This window comes from Amblyraja radiata, chromosome 9 (genome assembly GCF_010909765.2).
Source record: "Amblyraja radiata isolate CabotCenter1 chromosome 9, sAmbRad1.1.pri, whole genome shotgun sequence".
In the NCBI taxonomy this organism is placed as follows: domain Eukaryota; kingdom Metazoa; phylum Chordata; class Chondrichthyes; order Rajiformes; family Rajidae; genus Amblyraja; species Amblyraja radiata.
In genome coordinates, this window is record NC_045964.1 from 31,221,019 (window position 1) to 31,244,625 (window position 23,607).

Here is a 23,607-nt window from a genome sequence, read left to right on the forward strand (position 1 = left end):
CAGTGAAAAGATTTTGTTACGTGCTAACCAGTCAGCGGAAAGACTATATATGATTACATTCGAGTTATCCACAGTGTAGAGATACATGATAAAGGGAATAATGTGTAGCACAGGATAATGTCCAGTAAACTACAGGCAAATGAAATCAGTTTAACTTGGCATCATGTTCAGCACAGGCATTGTGGGCTAAACTGTGCTATACTGTTCTATGTTCTATTCATGCCCCATATATTGCTGTCATATTTTATTCATATCTAACACGGATTACAGTATTTAGGGACTTTCACAGATTTGGTCAGATCGCATTCGGAGTATGGTGAGCAGTTTTGTGCCCCACATCTGAGGAAGGATGTGCTGGCATGGGGAGGGTCCAGAGGAGGTTTACGAGAATGATCCCAGGAATGAATGGGTTAACTTCTGAAGGCACTGGGCCTGTATTCGCTGGAGCTTAGAAGGGTGAAGGGGTGGGGACCTCAATGAAAGTTTTTGAATAGTGCAAGGCCTGGATAGAGTGGATGTGGAGAAGATGTTTCCACTAGTGGGAGAGTCCAGGACCAGAGGCCTCAGAATAAAAGGTTGTACCTTTAGAAAGGTAATGAAGAGGAATTTCTTTAGTTAGAGGGTGGTGAATCTGTGGAATTCATTACCACAGATGGCTGTGGAGGCCAAGACTGAATGAGCCGAATGCCCTAATTTTGCTCTTCAAATGTATGAACTAATGACACTATGAAGTATCTATTCATCATACTTCAGAACGTCCAGAACGCAGCCGCCCGACTCATCACCCACACCAAATCCTGGCACCACATCACTCCAGTCCTCAAACAACTTCACTGGCTTCCCATCTCCCACCGGATCACCTACAAAATCCTGGTCCTCACCTACAAAGCCCTCCACCATCTGGCTCCCCCATATCTCACTGACCTCCTCTCCCCCTACCAACCCTCACGGTCCCTCAGATCCACATCAGCCGGTCTCCTCTCCATCCACAAATCCAACCTCCGCAGTTTTGGGGACCGAGCCTTCTCCAGGGCAGCTCCCAGGCTCTGGAACTCCCTCCCCCAACTGATCCGCAATTCTGAGTCCCTCACCATCTTCCAGTCCCGCCTCAAGACCCATCTCTTCACCTCTGCCTATCCTTAGCCCCACGTCCCCCTCCCTTTTCATCTGTGCTTGAATTGTTGCTCATTTTTGTTTTGTTTTGTTTTTGTTTTTGTTTTTGTTTTTGTTTTTGTTTTTTTGCCTTGCCTTGTAAAGCGACTTTGAGTCCCTGAAAAGCGCTATATAAATTCAATTTATTATTATTATTATTATCATGGTCAGAGATAGTTTCCAGGGCTCAATACTGAAAACAGTGCTGTCTTGCCGACAATTAATGACCTGGTCTTGACAGCAGAATTTCAAGAATGAGGGATGATCTTATAGAGATGTATACAATCATGAGAGGAATAGATTGGGTAAACGCACAGAGTCTCACATTTTGAATGTTCAGTGCAGAAGAGATGGGGCTGAAAGGTTGCAGGTTTTGAGTGGTCAATAATCATATAATGCATGAATGGATTTGACCAATGCTCCAGTTGCACTTTCATTATTCTACGAGAGACCCTTGCAGTCCTTCTTAAATTGTCTTTTTTTAAAGGGTAGACAAACAAAATAATTAGCACAGCAAATAAATTAAACCATCTGATGTCTAATAATTTAGCGACACAAATTAGTTTGTGAACTGGGAAAGGTCTTTCTCTTCCGCCAATGCAACTCACCACATTCTCCTGGATCTGGCTGTTTGAAACGGAGATACTGATAGACACATCTCCTGACAAAAGAGAATAAAACTGAGGTTACAAATTTGAACGTGTGTTTATTGCCATAGATTAATCAAAAACGGAGGATATAATCAACATGCCACAAAGCATCTGTGGAGGAACAAACATCTAATCAACATTAGCTTTGTCTCACTCTCTCCACAGTTGCTGCCTGAGTTTGTTAAGTGTTTTAGATTTTGGATTCCAGTATCTGCAGGGACAGTTTCTTCCCAGCTGTTATCAGGTAACTGAACCATCCCACCGCAACTAGTCCACGGACTATCTTTGATCGAACATTATTCACAGTATTCCCTTGATCATGTATATGTACACTGTGAATGGCTCCATTGTAATCATATATTGTCTTTCTGCTGACTGGTTAGCATGCAACCAAAGCTTTTCACTGTACCTTGGTACCATGACAATAAACTAAACTGAACTGCAATAATTTCCTAATAATTTCCAAATGTTATACAGAGGTCAGCTTCTTCCACTGACATATGGGACAAAAGTAGAAGTGAACTAGTGTTTTAAACCTAGTTTTAAAATGCAACTGTAACAATTAGTTATACCCAACATTAATGATTATTTTTAGAGGCTGGAGTCTTTCAGGCAGGCTAGTGTGTTTCAATAACAATAGATTTCTAAAAGGGATGGCGCAGCAGTAGAGTTGCCTGTCCAACTTAGGCAATTTTTTTCAGCGACTGTCATAGTCGTAGCAGGTCGCCGAAAAATCAGCGACTGGCCTCTAATGACAATGTCTACGACAATGTCTGCAATAACCTACCACCTAGTCAACGTCAAGCTACGGCAAGCTATCGACAACCGGCACCCATTAGGATGTCCACCTACGACTACACCTACGACAACCTACATCCACCCGCGACAAGCTACGACAAGGTACGATCCTGTCAGCGACAACTGAAGACAACTTACGACAATTCAGTCGCCGGTACCTGTCACCAGTTGATGTAGATTGACGTAGGTAGTCGGCAATGGAATTCACCGAAGTCAGCACCAGCGACAACCTACGTCACCCTGACGACAACCTACGACAGTATCTATGTCAGGAGAAGTCAAGCTACGCTCATTGGCGTCAAGCCAACTGTCGCCAAAAAGTTTTGAACATTTCAAAATCCAGCGGCGACCAGAAAAGCCCTACGATTCTTTGGGCGACTGAGGAGGCTAGTCATGACCATACAGGCGACACCCCGATGACCATGTGGCGACTGCCTAGGCGCCTGTAGTCAACTAAAAAATCGTCTAGGTGGGACAGGTGTATTACAGCACCAGGGACCCAGGTTCGATGCTGACCACGGGTGCTGTCTGTACGGAGTTTGCACATCCTCCCTGTGATCGTGTGAGTTTTCTCCGAGTGCTCCGGTTTCCTCCCACACACCAAAGACGTGCAGGTTTGTAGGTTAATTGGCTTCTGTAAATTGCCCCTTGTGGGTAGGGCAGGACTGGTGTACGGGGTGATCGCTGGTCGGCACAGACTTGGTGGATCGAAAGACCTGTTTCCACGCTGTATCTCTAAACTAAACTAAACTGTTTCTGTGTTTTATCTCAAAAGTCTTAAAGTCTAAAGTTAACTTACTGTGTAGGCTGTGCACAGATCCCACAGATGAACCCTTTGGAATAACTGGCATCAAGGCATGGTGGATGGCTACCTCCCATGTCTGGGCAACATCCAACCCAGTGCCACCTGAGAGAACGCTGTTACTTTTTTGTGTAGCTAAATAATTGGTGAGATTTTCACCAACAAAGTAGACCACACTTGCCGTGGTAATTTCGAAGCAATGAGCATTGGCTCCAGCCGGTAGTAAGTTGAAATTCTTCCCAGGCTCCAAAGATAAAATCTCAGATAGCGGAATTTCCTGTAATTAAAAATAGATTTTCTTATTATTTACATAAAAACAAATCACTCTTAATAGGCAGCATGGTAAATTAAGTAAGCTGTTATCTTGGTTTCACAGTTGTGTATATGCAAGGATTGAGCAGAGACAAAAATTGCACCAGGTAAATAAGACACAAAGTGCTGGAGTAACTCAACGGGTCAGGCAACAGAATCCTTGGAGAACGTGGATTGGTTATGTTTCGGGTTGGGAGGAGGGGCAGGACAAAGCCGGCCCAGTGATGGGTGGATACAGGTGAGGGGGGAGGAGGTTTGGTGGGCAGATGGTTGGAAAAAGGCCAGAGAAAAAAAGACAAAAGATGTGAGATAAGGATGAAAGAGGTGAAAATTGTGAAGCTAAAGGAAGGAATGGAGGTGCAAGGGTAGGGGGTAGAGAAGAAATGGATATGAGTCCAGGTGGGGAATAGGGAGGGGGGGAGGGAATGGGTGGGGGGGGGGGGGGCTTTCTTTGTAGGTTAATCTAAAGTTGGAGATGTCAATGTTCGTAATGTTGGTTTGTAAGCTCACCGTCGCGGAGCTGGCCGAGTCCAGAGCGGGTGGGGCTGTGGTGGACGCTGCTGCGACCCGACCCCCGGAGTTCCAGTGGCTGCAACTGCGGGTTTGGCGGACGGTAACACCGGGAGCCCGCGGGTCCCTGGAGGGAGACCGCTTTTCGGGGCTTCCGCAGCGGCGACTTCTCCCGCCCGAGTTGCGGGGTTGAAGAGCACCTGGAGCGGGGCCTTACAGCACCGCCCCGCGCGGCTTGGAATGGCGGCGGGTCTCTGCGAGCGCACGCCGGGGGCTCTAACATCAAGACCCGGTGTGCGACCTTGCATCACCCGGCGTGGCTTTAATGGCCACGGGACAATCGCCATCGCCCGCCGGGGGCTTTGACTTTGACTTTGACTCTGACATCGGGGGGGAGAGTGCAGTGGAGAGAGAAGTTTTTTTGGCCTTCCATCACAGCAATGTGATGGATGTTTATGTAAATTATGTTGTGTCTTGGGTCTATTTGTTTGTAATGTATGGCTGCAGAAACGGCATTTCGTTTGGACCTCAAGGGGTCCAAATGACAATAAATTGAATTGTAATTGTAATTGTAATTGTAAGCCAAATATGCTGTGTTGTTCATCCAATTTGCATATGCCCCCTCTCTGGCAATGGAGGAACAGAACAGAAAGGTCAGTATGGAAATGGGAAGAGGGGTTAAAATGGTTGTCAACTGGGAAATCCATTAGGCCCTGGCAGGCCGAGCACAAGTTTTTGGCGAAACGGTCGCAAGTGGGAATAGTGTAGATGGGACATGTTGGTCAGTGTAGGCAAGTTGGGCCGAAGGGCCTGTTTCCACACTGTATGACTCTAAACCTGTTACAGTTTTCCTGTTGACTAAAAATCATTTTTAGGCCAATATTATGCTATGATGTACAGTACTTAGGCAGTGCAGTTTTAAATTGCTTCGTACAGCAGCTCGTTAAAGTTGCAGTAATTATTTCTGTTTATTGACATTCCATCAACGTTTTGCACAGTATCATTTGTTTAAAAATCACGAACATCCTCTTTTGCTTTTGTTCACAAAATGGATCAGTATGGAACCTGCATCATGTTATTTTATTTTACTTGTGCTTTAAAAGTACAATTTATTACAAATAACCAATTTATTATAATTGACATATCAATATAAAACAGTGAATTCAATATATATTAAGTGTCTGTAATTATTTTTAAATATAATCGTCTTTAAACCATCTTAAAATGCTTTAGGTAATGATTTGGAAATGAAAGGGAATAAGAGCAAGAGTTGAACCGGAACTTTTCACTGACATTTAACTTGTATCATTTTGGATTATTTATTCAGTGTTAATCGCTGACTGAGAAAACCAAGTAACGAAACCTTCACCTTGTAATATTTGCTTCCTGTATCATTCTGAAAGAGGGTGATACATTTGCTGTCTAGTCTCCAATAGTGCCTTTTTCTCTATAGGGTAAAACACACAGTTAGTTCAATGTTATAAAATTCTTAAAAGAATAGTGAATGGCACACTTAAATGGTGGCATCGTTTATGTACTGGTATTCGGCAATAAAAGCCTTCCTTGATGAATAAATGTCAGTGTCACAGGCGGAGGTGTAATGGAGGATTTTATGCTAAGTGCCCAAAAAGGTTTTATCGATATTATGGTAAATCGCTTGAGACAGGATAATGCTAAGAGACTGATGCAAATTGGACAATACCATACGGAAGAGTGATATAATAATAAAAAAAACTAAAACAGACTATTTCTCTTTCCTCTCACTTCCCAAAGTTTACTTGCTTACGGTCACCCATATCCAGATTTTGTTCTATTTCGTGTACGTTTACAAGTTTTTCTTCTTACCTCACCCCCTACCATTTTAAACCTAGCTTTATTTTTTCATTGAAAGACACAAAGTGCTGGAGTAACAGTGGGTCAGGCAGCATCTCTGGAGAACATCAATAGATGACGTTTCAGGTTGGGTCCCTGATTCAGACTCATTTGTCTGAAAGGTCTGGAGAAGGGTCCCAAAACAAAAAGTCACCTATCCATGATTTCCAGAGATGCTGCCTGACCCGCTGAGTTACTCCAGAACTTTGTGTCTTCCTTTGGTAAACCAGCATTTGCAGTTCCTTGTTTCTATCTTAGTTTTTTTTTCACTATGCATTATATATCAAGAGATCACATTGACAAATAAATCATTTTAAAATAAGTATTTGGGCAAATGGTGATTGATTTGCTGAACCAAATTTCATACCTTAATTGTATTTCCAGGATTGTATTAGCTAGGGTTAAACAAGCAAAATATCTAATTTATAAGTATCAATTAATATAATGTTTTCTTAACATTTAGTTGCCTTTAGAGATATAGCATGGAAACAGGCCCTTCAGCCCACTGAGCTCATGCTGCCCATATATCACCCGTTCACACTTGTTCTATGTTATCTCACTTTTGCATCCACTCTCTACAACTATGGGCAATTTACAGAGGCCAATTAACCTACGAACCTGCACATCTTTGGAATGTGTGACGAAACTGGAGTACCCGGAGGAAACCCATGCGGTCACAGGGTGAAGGTGCAAACTCCATACAGACAGCACCTGAGGTCAGGATCGAACCCAGGTCTCTCGAGCTGTGAGGCAATGATTCTACCAGTTGTGCTACTGTGTCGCCCTGAACAGTGAAATATTCTCATAAGGCCATAAGAAATAGTAGAATTAGGCCATTCGGTCCATCAAGTCTACTTCGCCATTCAATCATGGCTCCCTCCTGACCCCATTCTCCTGCCTTCTCCCCATAACCTCCGATACCTGAACTAATCAAGAATCTATTTGTCTCAGCCTTAAAAATATCTACTGACGACCTCCATAGCTTTCTGTGGCAAAGAATTCCACAGATTCACCACCCTCTGACAAAACAAATGTCTCCTCATCTCCTTCCTAAAAGAACGTCCTTTAATTCTGAGGCTATGACCTCTAGTCCTTGACTCTCCCACTAGTAGAAACATCCTCTCCACATCCACTCTATTCAAGCCTTGCACTATTCTGTATGTTTCAATGAGGTTCCCCTCATTCTTCGAAACTCCAGCGAGTACAGGCCCAGTGCCGACAAACGCTCATCATAGGTTAACCTACTCATTCCTGGGATCATTCTTGTAAACCTCCTCTGGAACCTCTCAAGAGCCAGCTCATCCTTCAGCATTTATAATGCATTTTTCGCATTTAATTACCAGTACAATTAAAGAATGTTGCAACACACGTTGAAACTAGACAGTCATGGATATACTTCACAATTGCTTTTGCAATTAAACACAGACATCTTAAAATACATGCTTTAATAAAAAAACATATTTCACCAAGATAGGACAGCTCATAAGTGCCAACATCCAGAACTACAAATGCATAAAATAGATTCTTTATTTCCAATGTGTAATGGAGTTTTTGCTTTAGTTTTTTTAGTTTTAGAGAAACATAATGGAAACAGACCCTTTGGCTCACTGAGTCCACGCTGATCAGCGATCACCCATATACTAGTTCAATTCTACACACAAGAGACAATTTACAGAAGCCAGTCGATGGTCGGCATAGACTCGGTGGGCTGAAAGGCCTGTTTCCCTGCTATACTTGTAAAGAAAAAGCAATGACCACAAATATTTGTTATTAGCTCCACAAGTAGCAAAATATCAATTAACTGTAAATTGTTATTAACTCCACAATTGCTCTATGGGAACACAGCTCTTAGCATTAAATCTTCATCTCTGTGCAGGACCTCTCTACTAGTCCAAGCATTTCTTACAAGTCAACAGATGGCAATTATACCAAAGAAGGATTCATACTCTGCAACTCAATTGTCCAAAGTTGGAGAATGAGTAAGATATTACAATTCTTACCTTCAGCGGCGCTGCAGTTCTGCCACTGGCCGTGTGCGCGACTTTGAATTCTTGTGTGAATGTTATTTGGACACTTAGGCTATTTAAAAATGTTAACCTTTTCTTAAGAAATGGATAGATGTTTCGATCTAGTAATTGAATTTTGTAATAGCTGCAATTACGTAACTAACTAATTATATGCTTTAATTTCAGGTCATCCAAGTAAGATTGTTTCATATTTGTTTCAGAATGCTTTGGCGCCATTGAGGGGGAGGGGGCGGGATTAAAATGCCGTTTCTCCTGCCTGTCCGAGATGGATTTCTTCAGGCTGTTAAGCAGCTGCAGAAAAATCGTTCCGACTTCCGTTCTCGGAAGTTTGTTTTTTTAAATTGCGGGACAATTTAATCGCTGGAGTAAAATAAAAAGCTACTTCAAACACCGTCAACGCCTACAATGGGACGGATCTCATGTAGGGGACAAAACAAAATGTAAGTCGTTTATTTTACGTATAAACTTGCTTCTTAGGATGACTTTAATCAAAATTTCCTTGGCGAAAATGTGATTTTGGCCCCAGTGTTTTTCCTGCCGATATGGGGTTCAAATTCACCGCAAATGCAATGTTCCAATCGATCGCGTTCCACAAAAACCCACATGCAAGATGATTAAAATGCCCATTAATTTACAGGAATTAAACATTCCACTTGGCCTATAAATTCATGACAATGAGATTTTAAAATCATGTTATATTGTGAATTCTTGTGTGAATGTTATTTGGACACTTAGGCTATTTAAAAATGTTAACCTTTTCTTAAGAAATGGATAGATGTTTAGATCTAGTAATTGAATTTTGTAATAGCTCCAATTAGGTAACTAACTAATTATATGCTTTAATTTCAGGTCATCCAAGTAAGATTGTTTCATATTTGTTTCAGAATGCTTCAATCTATAATAGGGAGGTTGCACTGCAGTCGGGTCACGACCCATGACCCGTACTGTTGCTACGCTACACCAACTGGAGTACATGCGATGAACTGCAGGTAAGCACCGGCCACTGTTTCCAGCATAGCGGGCCCGCCGAAATGGTAAATTTTTGCGCTGTAAATAATTATGGAAATCGGGATAAGCGTGAGAGACATTTAGCCTACTTCAGAATTCCAAAAGTGAGGAGAAATGACGGTAGATAGAAGCAAGAGTTGAAGGGACAACACCAGTCAAAGGTACATGTGACAATAAAAGGCCTTTGAAGCCTTTGAAACCTTTGAATGGAAGAAGCACTTTGTTTAAAAAAAACATGAATCAAACGTGTAAACACGCAAGGTGCCTGTACGTTGAAGTATGTGCCTAGTCTTATCTTGTTGGATTCTTTAGTTTAGAGATACAGCGCGGAAACAGGCCCTTCGACCCACCGAGTCCGCTCTGACAGCGATCACACCATACACTAGTTCTATCCTACACACTAGGGACAATTGACAGAAGGCAATTCACCTACAAACTTGCACATCTTTGGAATGTGGCAGGAAACTGGAGCACCCAGAGAAAACCCATGCGGTCACAGGGAGAACGTACAAACTCCATACAGACAGCACCCATAGTCTTCATACAGAAACAAACCCAGATCTCTGGCGCTGTAAGACAGCAATTATCTGAGCCATGACACCAATTAGATAAATGCTGAGCTAGATATGGAAGATTGCGTTATATAGAACTAGATAGTATGTTTGTATGAATATTGAATAATCTCCAGATAACTAATCAATGCAATGTTTTTTCTTTTTTTAATTTGGTAAGTGAACCACACGGTCTTATTCCAATTTTTTTTTTTATTCACTTCTTTTTTTTCCCCCCTATCTACTTATTTTTTTATTTTGATTGCTGTTTTTCTTACTTTGTTTTATTTATGGTGATGGTGTTGCACTTTGTATATATCTCTTAAAAATCAATTTAAAAAAATTAAGTGAAAAAAAAAAGACAGCAATTCTACCGCTGCGCCACTGTGCTGCACTGAAACATATAGAAATGTACACTATACAGTATATTCAACAGTAAGCAGGGATTACTTTGCAGTAGTACTAAAAATGCAATTAGATTCACCCTTCCTGGAAAATAAACATGTTGTAGTGCATGGCCTGGACATAGGTGCAAAGACCAAGTACCAGATACATGGCAGGTGGAGATCAATAATGTGCTTACCAGAGTGTCCTTGCTGGTAAAGTGAACCATCCAACCCTCCTTCAGTACAGTGCTGCTCCTCCTCTTTGTGTGCTTCACCGACTGTACCACCCGCATTAAAGGAATGTTGTTACTTGTAGAAGGGCTTACAAAGAAAAAAAGAACAAACAAATCCATTAGGAGTTCTGAAACATATGCCTGGGAGCAAGATGAAGTAACCTTGATGCAGCTCTATAGGACTATACTAGACTAAGTGGGACCCGTTGGGTCCCAGCATCACACAGGAGGGCTGGTCATCCAACGCAATATTCCACCTCTCCACCAATTCTAATATTGGTGGCCAGTTGGGGGGGGGGGGGGGGGGGGGGCTTTCTGGAGCGCGAGTATGGGTGTTGTGGGCTGAAGGGACTGGTTTCCAGAGGGCTAGTATGCAAATTGTGCGCCAAATGGATTCTTGGGCTGGCGTCTCAGTCAATCAAGCCTGTTGTGCTGGCAACTCACTCACTCACGGCTGGTGGGCTGGTAGTTGACTCACGGCTAATCCTTGAAATTCTATTTCAAGCAGGGTATAAGGCCACCAAATTCAAGTGCAGTTTCTTACCACTTCTAGCAGGGTGCAAGGCCACCAAATTCAAGTGCAGTTTCATACCATTTGAAGTAGGGTGCAAAGCCACTAAAGACAGCGAGTCGTGACCTCTCCCTCCTCCATCTTGCAGAGACTGAGCCACACCCACATTTCCGGATTTTATAACCCCTCCCCCCCCCCCCGGAAAAGTTGTGGCTTTCATGGAGTGATTGACAGGAGAGAGATTCTCAACATTTAAAAAAAAACTAATAACACTTTTATTTTTCATTGATGGGAAGAATTCTCTGCACCTGCTCAGCGGAGGGGGACTGAGTAAGATTGCCAAATATCACAGCCGTAAGTGGTAGCGTTTTATCTAAAATCAATATACAGTGTAAACAGGAAGTAAGTGCATTTACAGTAGTGCCTTTTAACTTCAAGCCAAAGCACCCAAGCCACCATTTGCAGTATGTAGTGCATTTCAACTTCATGCCACCATTTGCAGTAAGTGGTGCCTTTCAACTTCAAGCCAATGCACCCAAGCCACCATTTGCAGTAAGTAATGCCTTTTAACTTCAAGCCATTGCATCCAAGCCACCATTTGCAATAAGTGGTGTCTTTCAACTTCAAGCCACACCCAAGCCATCATTTGCAGTAAATTGTGTCTTTCAACTTCAAGCCACACCCAAGCCACACCCAAGCCATCATTTGCAGTAAGTAGTGCCTTTCAACTTCAAAGCTCCCAAGCCACCATTTGCAGTAAGTGGTGTCTTTCAACTTCAAGCCACACCCAAGCCACCATTTGCAGTAAGTAGTGTATTTCAACTTCATGCCACCATTTGCAGTAAGTGGTGTCTTTCAACTTCAAGCCACACCCATGCCACCATTTGCAGTAAGTAGTGCCTTTCAACTTCAAGCCAAAGCAACCAAGCCACCATTTGCAGTAATAGTGCCTTTCAACTTCAAACCAAAGCTCCCAAGCCACCATTTGCAGTAAGTAGTGCCTTTCAACTTCAAGCCAATGCACCCACGCCCCCCATTTGCAGTAAGTAGTGCCTTTCAACTTCAAGCCACACCCAAGCCACCATTTGCAGTAAGTAGTGCCTTTCAACTTCATGCCACCATTTGCAGTAAGTAGTGCCTTTCAACTTCAAGCCAAAGCAACCAATCCACCATTTGCAGTAAGTAGTGCCTTTCAACTTCATGCCACCATTTGCAGTAAGTGGTGTATTTCAACTTCAAGCCACACCCAAGCCACACCCAAGCCACCATTTGCAGTAAGTAGTGCCTTTCAACTTCAAGCCAATGCACCCACGCACCCCATTTGCAGTAAGTAGTGCCTTTCAACTACATGCCTCCATTTGCAGTAAGTAGTGCCTTTCAACTTCAAGCCAATGCACCCACGCACCCCATTTGCAGTAAGTAGTGCCTTTCAACTTCAAGCCACACCCAAGCCATCATTTGCAGGAAGTAGTGCCTTTCAACTTCGTCATAGCTCCCAAGGCACCATTTGCAGTAAGTAGTGCCTTTCAACTTCAAGCCAAAGCAACCAAGCCACCATTTGCAGTAAGTAGTGCCGTTCAACTTCAAGCCAAAGCAACCAAGCCACCATTTGCAGTAATAGTGCCTTTCAACTTCAAGCCAAAGCTCCCAAGCCACCATTTGCAGTAAGTAGTGCCTTTCAACTTCAAGCCAAAGCAACCAATCCACCATTTGCAGTGAGTGGTGTCTTTCAACTTCATGCCACCATTTGCAGTAAGTAGTGCCTTTCAACTTCAAGCCAAAGCTCCCAAAGGAGGGTGAGGGAAGGGGGGCTTTCTGGAGCGCTAGTATGAACCATTTTAGAACCAATAGACATTTTATTTGCAAGCTTTAGAACCAATAGTCATTTTTTTGCAAGCTTTAGAACCAATAGACATTTTTTGCAAGCTTTAGAACCAATAGACATTTTTTGCAAGCTTTAGAACCAATAGACATTTTTTTGAAAGCATTTTAGAACCAATAGACATTTTTTTGCAAGCTTTAGAACCAATAGAGACACCTTTTGCAAGCTTTAGAACCAATAGACATTTTTTGCAAGCTTTAGAACCAATAGTCATTTTTTTTGCCAGCTTTAGAACCAGTCATTTTTTTGCAAGCTTTAGAACCAATAGACATTTTTTGCAAGCTTTAGAACCAATAGTCATTTTTTTGCAAGCTTTAGAACCAATAGTCATTTTTTTGCAAGCTTTAGAACCAATAGAGACACTTTTTGCAAGCTTTAGAACCAATAGACATTTTTTGCAAGGTTTAGAACCAATAGACATTTTTTGCAAGGTTTAGAACCAATAGACATTTTTTGCAAGCTTTAGAACCAATAGACATTTTTTTGCAAGCTTTAGAACCAATAGACATTTTTTTTGCAAGTTTTAGAACCAATAGACATTTTTTGCAAGCTTTAGAACCAATAGACATATTTTTGCCAGCTTCAGAACCAATAGACATATTTTTGCCAGCTTTAGAACCTATAGACATATTTTTGCAAGCTTTAGTACCAATAAACATATTTTTGCAAGCTTTAGTACCAATAAACATATTTTTGCAAGCTTTAGAACCAATAGACATATTTTTGCCAGCTTAGAACCAATAGAGACATATTTTTGCCAGCTTTAGAACCAATAGAGACATTTTTTTGCAAGCTTTAGAACCAATAGAGACACTTTTTGCAAGCTTTAGAACCAATAGACATTTTTTTGCAAGCTTTAGAACCAATGGACATTTTTTTGCCAGCTTTAGAACCAATAGACATATTTTTGCAAGCTTAGAACCAATAGAGACATTTTTTGCAAGCTTAGAACCAATATAGACATTTTTTTGCAAGCTTTAGAACCAATAGACACTTTTTGTAAGCTTTAGAACCAATAGACACTTTTTGCAAGCTTTAGAACCATAGAGCCACTTTTTGCAAGCTTTAGAACCAATAGAGACACTTTTTGCAAGCTTTAGAACCAATAGAGACACTTTTTGCAAGCTTTAGAACCAATAGACATTTTTTTGCAAGCTTTAGAACCAATGGACATTTTTTTGCCAGCTTTCGAACCAATGGACACATTCTGCAAGAATTTTAGAACCACTAAGGGCATTTACAATTGAGTAGACATGTGTTCAGTGTTATTCACAGCTCAGAGAAACGTGACCCTCTGCCTTCCTCCATCTTGAAGAGACTGTGTGGCACACCACTTCCTGGTTTTATAGTCCCTCCCCCCTGCCGCCAGTGGGGGCAGCAGAGAGAATGGGGAATTTTGTACAAACATTAATATCTCTGTCATTTTTAATCGACGGGAAAAATCCTCGGCACACATGCGGCGGAGGGGGGCTCTGAGCAAGGTGACCAAAAATGACGGCCGTAGGTGGCGGCGTTCTCTCGGAAATCGCAGCACAGATGGCCAAAACCGGTCAAGAACAGACTTTTAGTAATACAGATAGATAGTGGCGGCACAGTGTCACAGCGGTAGAGTTGCTGCCTCACAGCACCAGAGACCCAGGTTCAATCCTGATTGTGGGTGTGTTAATTGGAAATTGGACCAGTCAGGCCTTCAAAATGGGGTTAAGTTTCAGGGTTTGCTGAGAGATTTGGTCAAATTGGAATTACTCTCTGCAGAGATGGGACAGGCTGCGAGAGGTGCCAGGGAGTCTGGAACTTGGATAGAATTTGCAAGCAAAGAACGGGAAGCCTTGCAAGCCCTGTCAATCTGGTACCAAATGCATGGAATGGATTGGATGGCTGCAAACCAGACATACACCTTGTAAATAGTTTGTAAATAATGTTGCAGAATCTGACTCTGCTAAGTGTTGATTGGATGGGATGTTGAGCCTTGTCTGAGATTTCTGTTAATCAGTGTAAATTTTTCCATGTTGACTTCATCTCGAAGTCCGTTGTGAATACAATGTATTGAACTGTTGTATCATTGGGTTAGGGAAATGCCTGTTGTGTATAGGGTTAATCGATATTTGTAATTGGGTGATTAAGAGACAACCCCCATGTGGTTCAGCCCTCGAGTTCACGGGGCATATAAAAGGCCTTGGTCACGAGGCTCAGGATCGAACTTCTGAAAGAGCGCTCAGGACTGCGTACCCTTCTGGAGTGCCTCTGTCTGTGCGAGGTCTAGAGGGCTTGAACAGATAGATGCAGGGATCGAACCCGCGGTGGGATAGGTACAGTGTGTGATCTGTGACGCTCTTTTGGTAAAATAAAATTTAGTTGATTCAAGTGCTTGATTCAGTGTTTTTACTGAAACTAGATTGGGGGAAAGCTTAGAAACGAGCAATTATCAGGTGCTGTCTGTAAGGAGTTTGCATGTTCTCCCTGTGATCGAGTGGGTTTTATTCGGGTGCTCCGGTTTCTTCCCACATATCAAAGACGTACGAGTTTGTAGGTTAATGGCTTCTGTAAATTGTCCCTAGTGTGTAGGATAGAACTAGTGCTCGGGTGAGCGCTGGTCGGCACAGGCTCTGTGGGCCAAATAACCTGTTTCCACTCTGTATCTCTAACAACTAAAAAACATCACTGCCTTTGTCAAAGAGTTTGCATTGCACTATAAGCTCACTTTGTCCCTTTTGGTGTGATGCTATTAATTTTTCACAATTATCCATCTGATATTGCCTTGTCCCTCAATCACATTGAAAGAACATGCAGTATTAGATAGACCTGCTGCTCAGATAGTCCATCTATCAATGGTCTGAAGAAGGGTCACGACTCGAAATGTCACCTAATCATTTACTCCAGATATACTGCCTGACCCGCTGAGTTACTCTAGCACTTTGTGTACCAATGGCCAAGCAACCTAATTTTTCTATAATTTATCCATGTTCTCCAGAGATGCTGCCCGACCCACTGAGTTACTCCAGCACTTTGTGTCTTTTCTTGTAAACCAGCATCTGCAGTTCCTTGCACCTCTATTCATTTTTTGTTTATTTTCCACAAGGTTTGTTGCATTGAGATGGAACTCTTGAGGCAGGTTGAATAAGACTGCAGTTAATAAATAATCTTACATTTAGACCGTGGGCCCAGGCTCTAGATTTTAACTTTTGTGACCCATGTCTGGTATCTACTTGAAATTTGGCACAGATTTGGATAAAACATCATTGCGAAGGAATTCATAACTCGTCAATGCAAAAAGCTGCACACTAATTAATTAAGCTAATTAGAAAAAGTAACAGTGCCCTCTTGTGCTCAATAATATATAGCTGTATATGGGAACATTGAATACGGGACTGCCGCAGAGGTTCCGGGCTTCACCAGCTCCTGAACATGCCTAATTAATGGGTGAGGACAGATCCTGTGCATTCTTCAGTTTACTGAACGCCACTGACTGCCAGTGTGCAGAGTGGGGGTCACGGCCATAGTGGGAGGAGGCTAAGGCATCTTCCACTGAGAGGAAAATGACTAACCCTATCTTGTCCCCTTCCAGAGCTGCCCACGGCTGGAGTTGGTGCTGTCTTGGGTCCGGCTGCGGGCTCTGTACGTGTGGCCGCTCAGCGAGTCCACCTCGGCCTGCATGCCCTTCTGGATCATCAGCAGCACCCCACCCGATGCCACGATTACACTGAATGTCAACATGGTGGGGAGCAGCACTGCCCTACACGCCGCCCGGGCCGTCTTCAGCACCCCCATAGCACTGGCTCCGTCAGTCCGTCCCCTCGCTCGCTGCAACAACGGCCGGCTGACAGCCCGGCCGACTGACTGACCCCCTCTCTTCCCCCCTGCTGCTCAGCTTGGCCCAGGTCCGCCCTCAGAACCCCCAAAGCGCCGGGTCCATCACGGAAGTCCTCAGAAAAAAAAAAATAGGCCTGCGGGCTGGATGTTTTCACGTTACGGGCAGGATCTGGGCCGTGGGTTGCCAACCCCTGCCCTAACACTAACCCCCTTCCACTGAGAGGAAAATGCCTAACCCTGACCCTAACCCAAATCCTAACCCCAGCTCTACATTTTTATTTAGCATTTTTATTTCACCGTTCACAACATCATAACTTTAACCATATAACCATATAACAATTACAGCACGGAAACAGACCATCTCAACCCTTCTAGTCCGTGCCGAACACGTATTATCCTCTAGTCCCATATACCTGCGCTCAGACCATAACCCTCCATTCCTTTCCCGTCCATATAACTATCCAATTTATTTTTAAATGATAAAAACGAACCTGCCTCCACCACCTTCACTGGAAGCTCATTCCACACAGGCACCACTCTCTGAGTAAAGAAGTTCCCCCTCATGTTACCCCTAAACTTCTGTCCCTTAATTCTCAAGTCATGTCCCCTTGTTTGAACCTTCCCTACTCTTAGTGGGAAAAGCTTATCCACGTCAACTCTGTCTATCCCTCTCATCATTTTAAAGACCTCTATCAAGTCCCCCCTTAACCTTCTGCGCTCCAAAGAATAAAGCCCTAACTTGTTCAAAGGTAAATGAGTTGTAAAACAAAATTATCAGCAAGCATTACCTTTCTTCCTTCGAAACCTTACTATTGTTGTGATGTTATTAGGAGGCAGCCATGATTCCATTGTGCTCGCTGCCTAGCTAGCATGAAAGAAAGCGCGTGATTGGTCAATTGGCGTCCGACTCAATGTTAAACGTGCTTTGATTGGACAATTACCACACGGAAAATTGGAGGTTTTTCTCATATTTTAAAAATATGTGCAGATTTTGTTCTTGACGAGTTTCAGGTATGATTCCTATAATATTTTTACACAATATGTTATAAATATAGGTAGATACGTGATTTGGGTCACTGCGAACAGGCTTTAGCGGAGGATATAGGAACAGGCCCGCTACGGCCTGCTATTTTATTTGTGTGTTTTGGGAATACGCAAAAGCACCACGGTCTAATTGTACTGTATTTTTCTGCTTGTAGAAGTTTTTGTTCTTTCACTACACTATGTAACAGTCTCGACCCTGTGCCCACTATTACCTGCAACACTTTATCCTGCTTCTCGTGCTTTCTGCTTTCTACCCACCTTCCCCCATAATCAATCTGAAGATGGGGCCCAACCTAAAACGCTGTAAACCGTGGCGCAGCGGTAGAGTTGCTGCCTTACAGCGCTTGCAGCGCCGGAGACCCGGGTTCGATCCCGACAACGGGTGCTGTCTGTACGGAGTTTGTACGTTCTCAACGTGACCGTGTGGGTTTTCTCCAAGATTTTCGGTTTCCTCCCACTGTCTAAAGACGTGCAGGTATGTAGGTTAATTGGATTGGTGTATGTGTAAATTGTCCCTAGTGGTGTGTAGGATAATGTTAATGTGCGGGGATCGCTGGTCGGTGCAGACTCGGTGACCCAAAGTACCTGTTTCTGCGCTGAATCTCTAAACTAAACTAAACTAATCCATGTTCCCCAGAGATGCTGCCTGACATGCTGAGTTACTCCAGCACTTCGTATCTTCCTTTGTAAACCAGCGTCTGCAGTTCCTTGTTTCTTCATGTATCGGTGCTTCATGTTTACCGTGTGCAAGTGAATCCAACTGGGGCGGCATGGTGGTGCAGCGGTAGACTTGCTGCCTAACAGCTCCACATACCTGAGTTTGATCCTGACCTTGCATGCTGTCTGTACGGAGTTTGTACGTTCTCCCCGTGTTTGTATGTTCTCCTCTAAAGACTAAAGTCTAAAAGATTTTCCACATTGGTTTAGAACTGTAAAAATATATATGATTTTTAATGTAAGAAATAGTCTCAAGGTAAGCCTTGTTCCTAAAGATCCCCCATACAATTAGCAACTAACACATAAATACCACCAGCAAACAACAATAGTTCAAAGTGGCTACATCAGTCAAAATCACGGCTTTAGAAGATGTTCTTTATCCATTTTTACTGTGCAGAGCACTTCTGTTTTCCAGACTGATAAATAGGGCACAGCTTGACGCTACTCTCGTCAGACACAAGTGTAAAACTGCTCCTTCCTATGCAATCTGTTCTTTCCTAGCGTAGAAGGTTGGAAGGATGTATTTATAAGCTGAACCTGGACATGGCCTGCTAATTACTTTGGGAGTTTCACTGTACTGTACCACAGTGCCCACAGTTTGCCTCCGTGAATCTTGTGCTTGTTATCAAAGGCAGCTTAGTTTAGTTTGGTATAGAGATACAAAACAGAGTCCATGCTGACCAGCAATCATCCCATACATTAGAATTATCCTACACACTAGGGACAATTTACAATTTTACCAAAGCCAATTAACCTACAAACCTGTACGTCTTTGGGGTGTGGGAGGAAACCAGAAAACCTGGAGAAAACACACACGCGATCACAGGGTGAACGTTCAAACTCTGTACAGACAGTACCCGGAGTCAGGATCAATCCCTGATCACTGGCATTCTAAGTCCCGTATAGACGAGACATCCCATATATTGGGCTAAATTGGTTTGTCCTATGCGGGACCGCCCTTGTCCTGTATTTGACTGCTACTACTGTATAATCAATTAAAACATGCTTTCAGCGTAGACTCCAAAAAAGGTGACTTGGCAAATGTATCTTTATTTACAAAACTCCTCGCCTTCTGTCGTGGGGTAGTGACTAACTTCCCTCCCCCCCACCCCAATCTTTGCACATCCCCCACTCGCCACTTTAATATCATGTTTCATGTATTTTGTGTTTTATGACTGTTGGCAGATCAATTTCCCTCCTGGGATAAATAAAGTTCCATTGTGTCGTATCGTAAATGTTGACCGATTTGTCCTCAAATTTCATACGCTAATTTCTCCACTCTCTCTGAACACCATTAATGTAATTATGTAATAGTTTCTAAATGTCATAAGATATCAATATACTTTTAATTATGAACATGACTATTATTGATGCATCAAATCTTTTTATAGTCTAAGTAAGTTTCTTCGATTCGCCTTAGTCATGGAGTCATACAGCGTGGAAACAAGTCCTTCGGCCCAACTTGCCCATAACAGACAACATGTCCCATCTACGCTAGTCCCACCTGCCTGCGTCCCTCTAACATCCCTGTCCTGTCCATGTACCTTTCAAAATGTTTCTTAATCGTTGCCTTGAAACAGGATTAATGTATTTGATATTTAGAACTATGCCTATTCCCACTACACAAAACTGGTTTGCTTTAATAGATGTAGAAATATCACGAATCACAGCATATGCTGAAGGTGTATAATCTTCAGCTGTGAACATGATAAAATATATCACTTGGCCTCCAATGCATTTAGCTAAAGAAGAAGGTTGTTCATCTGATTTTTTTTCTGAAATAGCTATACAGTGCCCTCCATAATGTTTGGGACAAAGACCCATCATTTCTTTATTTGCCTCTGTACTCCACAATTTGAGATATGTAATAGAAAAAAAATCACGTGGTTAAAGTGAACATTGTCAGATTTTATTAAAAGGCATTTTTATACATTTTGGTTTCACCATTTAGAAATTACAGCAGTGTTTATACATAGTCCCCCCATTTCAGGGCACCATAATGTTTGGGACACAGCAACGTCATGTAAATGAAAGTAGTCATGTTTAGTATTTTTGTTGCATGTCCTCTGCATGCAATGACTGCTTGAAGTCTGCGATTCATGGACATCACCAGTTGCTGGGTGTCTTCTCTGGTGATGCTCTGCCAGGCTTGTATTGCAGCCATCTTTAGCTTATGCTTGTTTCGGGGGCTAGTCCCCTTCAGTTTTCCCTTCAGCATATAAAAGGCATGCTCAATTGGGTTCAGATCGGGAGATTGACTTGGCCACTCATTAATTGGCCATTTTTTAGCTTTGAAAAACCCCTTTGTTGCTTTAGCAGTCTGTTTGGGATCATCGTCTTTTTGTAGAATGAAACGACAGCCAATGAGTTTTGAGGCATTTGTTTGAACTTCAGCAGATAGGATGTGTCTATACACTTCAGAATTCATTGTGCTACTTCCATCAGCAGTTGTGTCATCAATAAAGATAAGTGACCTTCTGCAGCCATACATGCCCAGGCCATAACACCCCCACCACCATGTTTCACAGATGAGGTGGTATGCTTTGGATCTTGGGTAGTTCCTTCTCTCCTCCATACTTTGCTCTTGCCATCACTCTGATACAAGTTAATCTTCATCTCATCTGTCCACAAGACCCTTTTCCAGAACTGTGATTACTCTTTTAAGTACTTCTTGACAAACTGTAACCTGGCCATCCTATTTTGGCGGCTAACCAGTTGTTTGCATCTTGCAGTGTAGCCTCTGTATTTCTGTTCATGAAGTATTCTGAGGATAGTTTATTATTATTATTATTATTACTATTATTATTATTAAATCATTGAAAACATTAGCGACACAATGGTGCTGGTTTCCGACGGGCACGGTGACGGACGCACCACACATCTCTGTCCTCCATGCAGCTGGCAAGCTCCTCGTTTGTCTCTACTCATGCGTCTTCCATCACCGTCTTCAGCATCGTCTTGATTGGCTGTCCCGGGTCCCACAGCACAACCTTGTTTGCTGGCATTTCTGGGTGGTGGTGGCAGTGACCAGTGAGCCTCATCCTTCTCGACATGATCTTCTCGGTCAGAGGTGGAATCTCCCCATAGAGCTGGGCGTTGGTAACATGGTCCCTTCCAACTGACATTTTGAACTTTTCTGAGCATGCAGGTTGGTCGAACAATGGTCATTGACAAATCCACACCTGACTCCTGAAGAATGTTTCTGATCTGTCAGACAGGTATTTGGGGATTTTTCTTTATTATAGAGAATTCTTCTGTCATCAGCTGTGGAGGTCTTCCTTGGCTTGCCAGTCCCTTTGTGATTAGTAAGCTCACCAGTGCTCTCTTTCTTCTTAATGATGTTCCAAACAGTTGATTTTGATAAGCCGAAGGTTTTGCTGATATCTCTAACAGTTTTATTCTTGTTTCTCAGTCTCATAATGGATTATTTGACTTTCATTGGCAAAACTTTGGTCCTCATGTTGATAAACAGCAATAAAAGTTGCCAAAGGTGATTGAAAGACTGGAGGAAAGACCAGGTGCTGAGAGCTCTCTTATACCTGCATTAAGAAAGCATTTAAGATCACCTGAGCAATTACAAACACCTGTGAAGCCATGTGTCCCAAACATAATGGTGCCCTGAAATGGGGGGACCAAAATGTATAAAAAATGCCCTCTAATAAAATCTGACAATGTGCTCTTTAACCACATGTGATTTTTTTCTATTACAAATCTCAAAATTGTGGAGTACAGAGGCAAATAAATAAATGATGGGTCTTTGTCCCAAACATTATGGAGGTCACTGTATATGTAGCACTGTATGTGTAGCACAATGTTTTAATGCAATAAGTGAAGTAATGCTACGATAACAGCACACTGTGCATGCAAAATAACAATGGATGTATGGGCTGGATTGCCCACGTATGTTTAACGTATGCATAGTGATCTCAACAGCAAGATTATACACAACTGATTTTACACATGCATAATTCTCTCACACTTGTAAAGCAATTTGGGCGTTAAATGTGAAGGAAAGACACTAAGTCTTGGAGTTCTGTCAAAAGGGTTTAGTTTAGTTTAGTTTAGTTTAGTTTAGAGATACAGTGCAGAAACAGGCCCTTCGGCACACCAGGAAGGCACCGACCAGTGATCCCCGCACACTAACACTGTCCTACATACACTAGGGACAATTGACAATTTCACCAAGATTCAATTAACCTACAAACCTGTCTTTGGAGTGTGGGTCTTTGGAGTGTGGGAGGAAAACGGAGCACCCAGATAAAACCCACGCAGGTCACGGGGAAAATGTACAAACTCCATACAGACAGCACCCGTAGTCAGGATCGTACCTTGGTCTTTGGTGCTGCCAAGTAGCAAATCTACCGCTACACCTGTGCCACTGGATCTTGGACCTGTATTATTAGTTCTGGTTCTTTTCCTACAGAAGCTTACAGAGGTTTTTCCAGTATTTAAATGTTTTATTTCAGATTTTCAGCATCTGCATTTTATTGATTTGATTTTCAAAAATCTGGATTCGCGTTTTGTCCTTCACATCTCCCTGTGTTGATTGGAAAATAAGTGATTCACTAATTTCTTAATCTCCTAAACCTCTACTCCTATAATGTGATACTGCAAATAAAAAACATTTGAGGATGTATGTTTATTTCTGCATAACATTGACAGTTTTAGTTTATTTTTTCTGCTCTTCCAACTGAATTCAACTACATGGCCACTTTTTTACCACGTCGCTTCTCACCACAAAAGTTTCAGATACTTGTTTGGGCAGCACAGTGGCGCAGCGGTAGAGTTGCTGCCTTACAGCGCCAGAGACCCGGGTTCGATCCTGACTACAAGTGCCGACTTTGTACGTTCTTCCTGTGACCATGTGGGTTTACGAGAACTTCATACTCATGGTGGGCCAAAGGACCTGTTACCATGCTGCATCTGTAAAGTCTAAAGTTGTTAAAGTCGTTAGTCAGAGGGTGGTGAATCTGTGGAATTCTTTGCCACAGAAGGCTGTGGAGGCCAAGTCAGTCGATATTCTTAAGGCAGAGATAGAAATATTCTTGATTAGTACAGGTGTCAGAGGTTATGGGGGGAAGGCAGGAGAATGGAGTTAGGAGAGAAAGATAGATCTTCTGGCCAGATTGAAAATCGGAATAGACTTGATGGGCCGAGTGGCCTAATTCTACTCCTATCACTTATTACCTTTATCCTAATCTCGACATCTCTCTTGAGATGCTTCTACCATGTTAACATTATCCCTGTTTTCAAATGGCTTCTCAAAAACTAATTATTTTGATCATTTTCATGAGCACTCACTTTTCTGATACAGCCTGGAGCAGTTCAAAACGCTAATAAAT

At 42.5% G+C, this 23,607-nt stretch overlaps 1 protein-coding gene across 2 annotated transcripts in view; it reads right to left on the reverse strand.

Annotated features, from left to right (window-relative positions):
• Nucleotides 1-23,607, reverse strand: part of prkd1 (protein kinase D1) — a 187,519-nt gene that overhangs the window by 27,597 nt on the left and 136,315 nt on the right. For both annotated transcript variants that reach the window (XM_033026982.1, XM_033026981.1), the window contains exons 8-11: nucleotides 10,266-10,389; nucleotides 5,594-5,671; nucleotides 3,400-3,679; nucleotides 1,761-1,813 (exon numbers count right to left, since the gene is read on the reverse strand). In XM_033026982.1, the coding sequence (XP_032882873.1) occupies nucleotides 1,761-1,813; nucleotides 3,400-3,679; nucleotides 5,594-5,671; nucleotides 10,266-10,389 (535 nt within the window). The remainder of the gene's footprint in view (nucleotides 1-1,760; nucleotides 1,814-3,399; nucleotides 3,680-5,593; nucleotides 5,672-10,265; nucleotides 10,390-23,607) is intronic.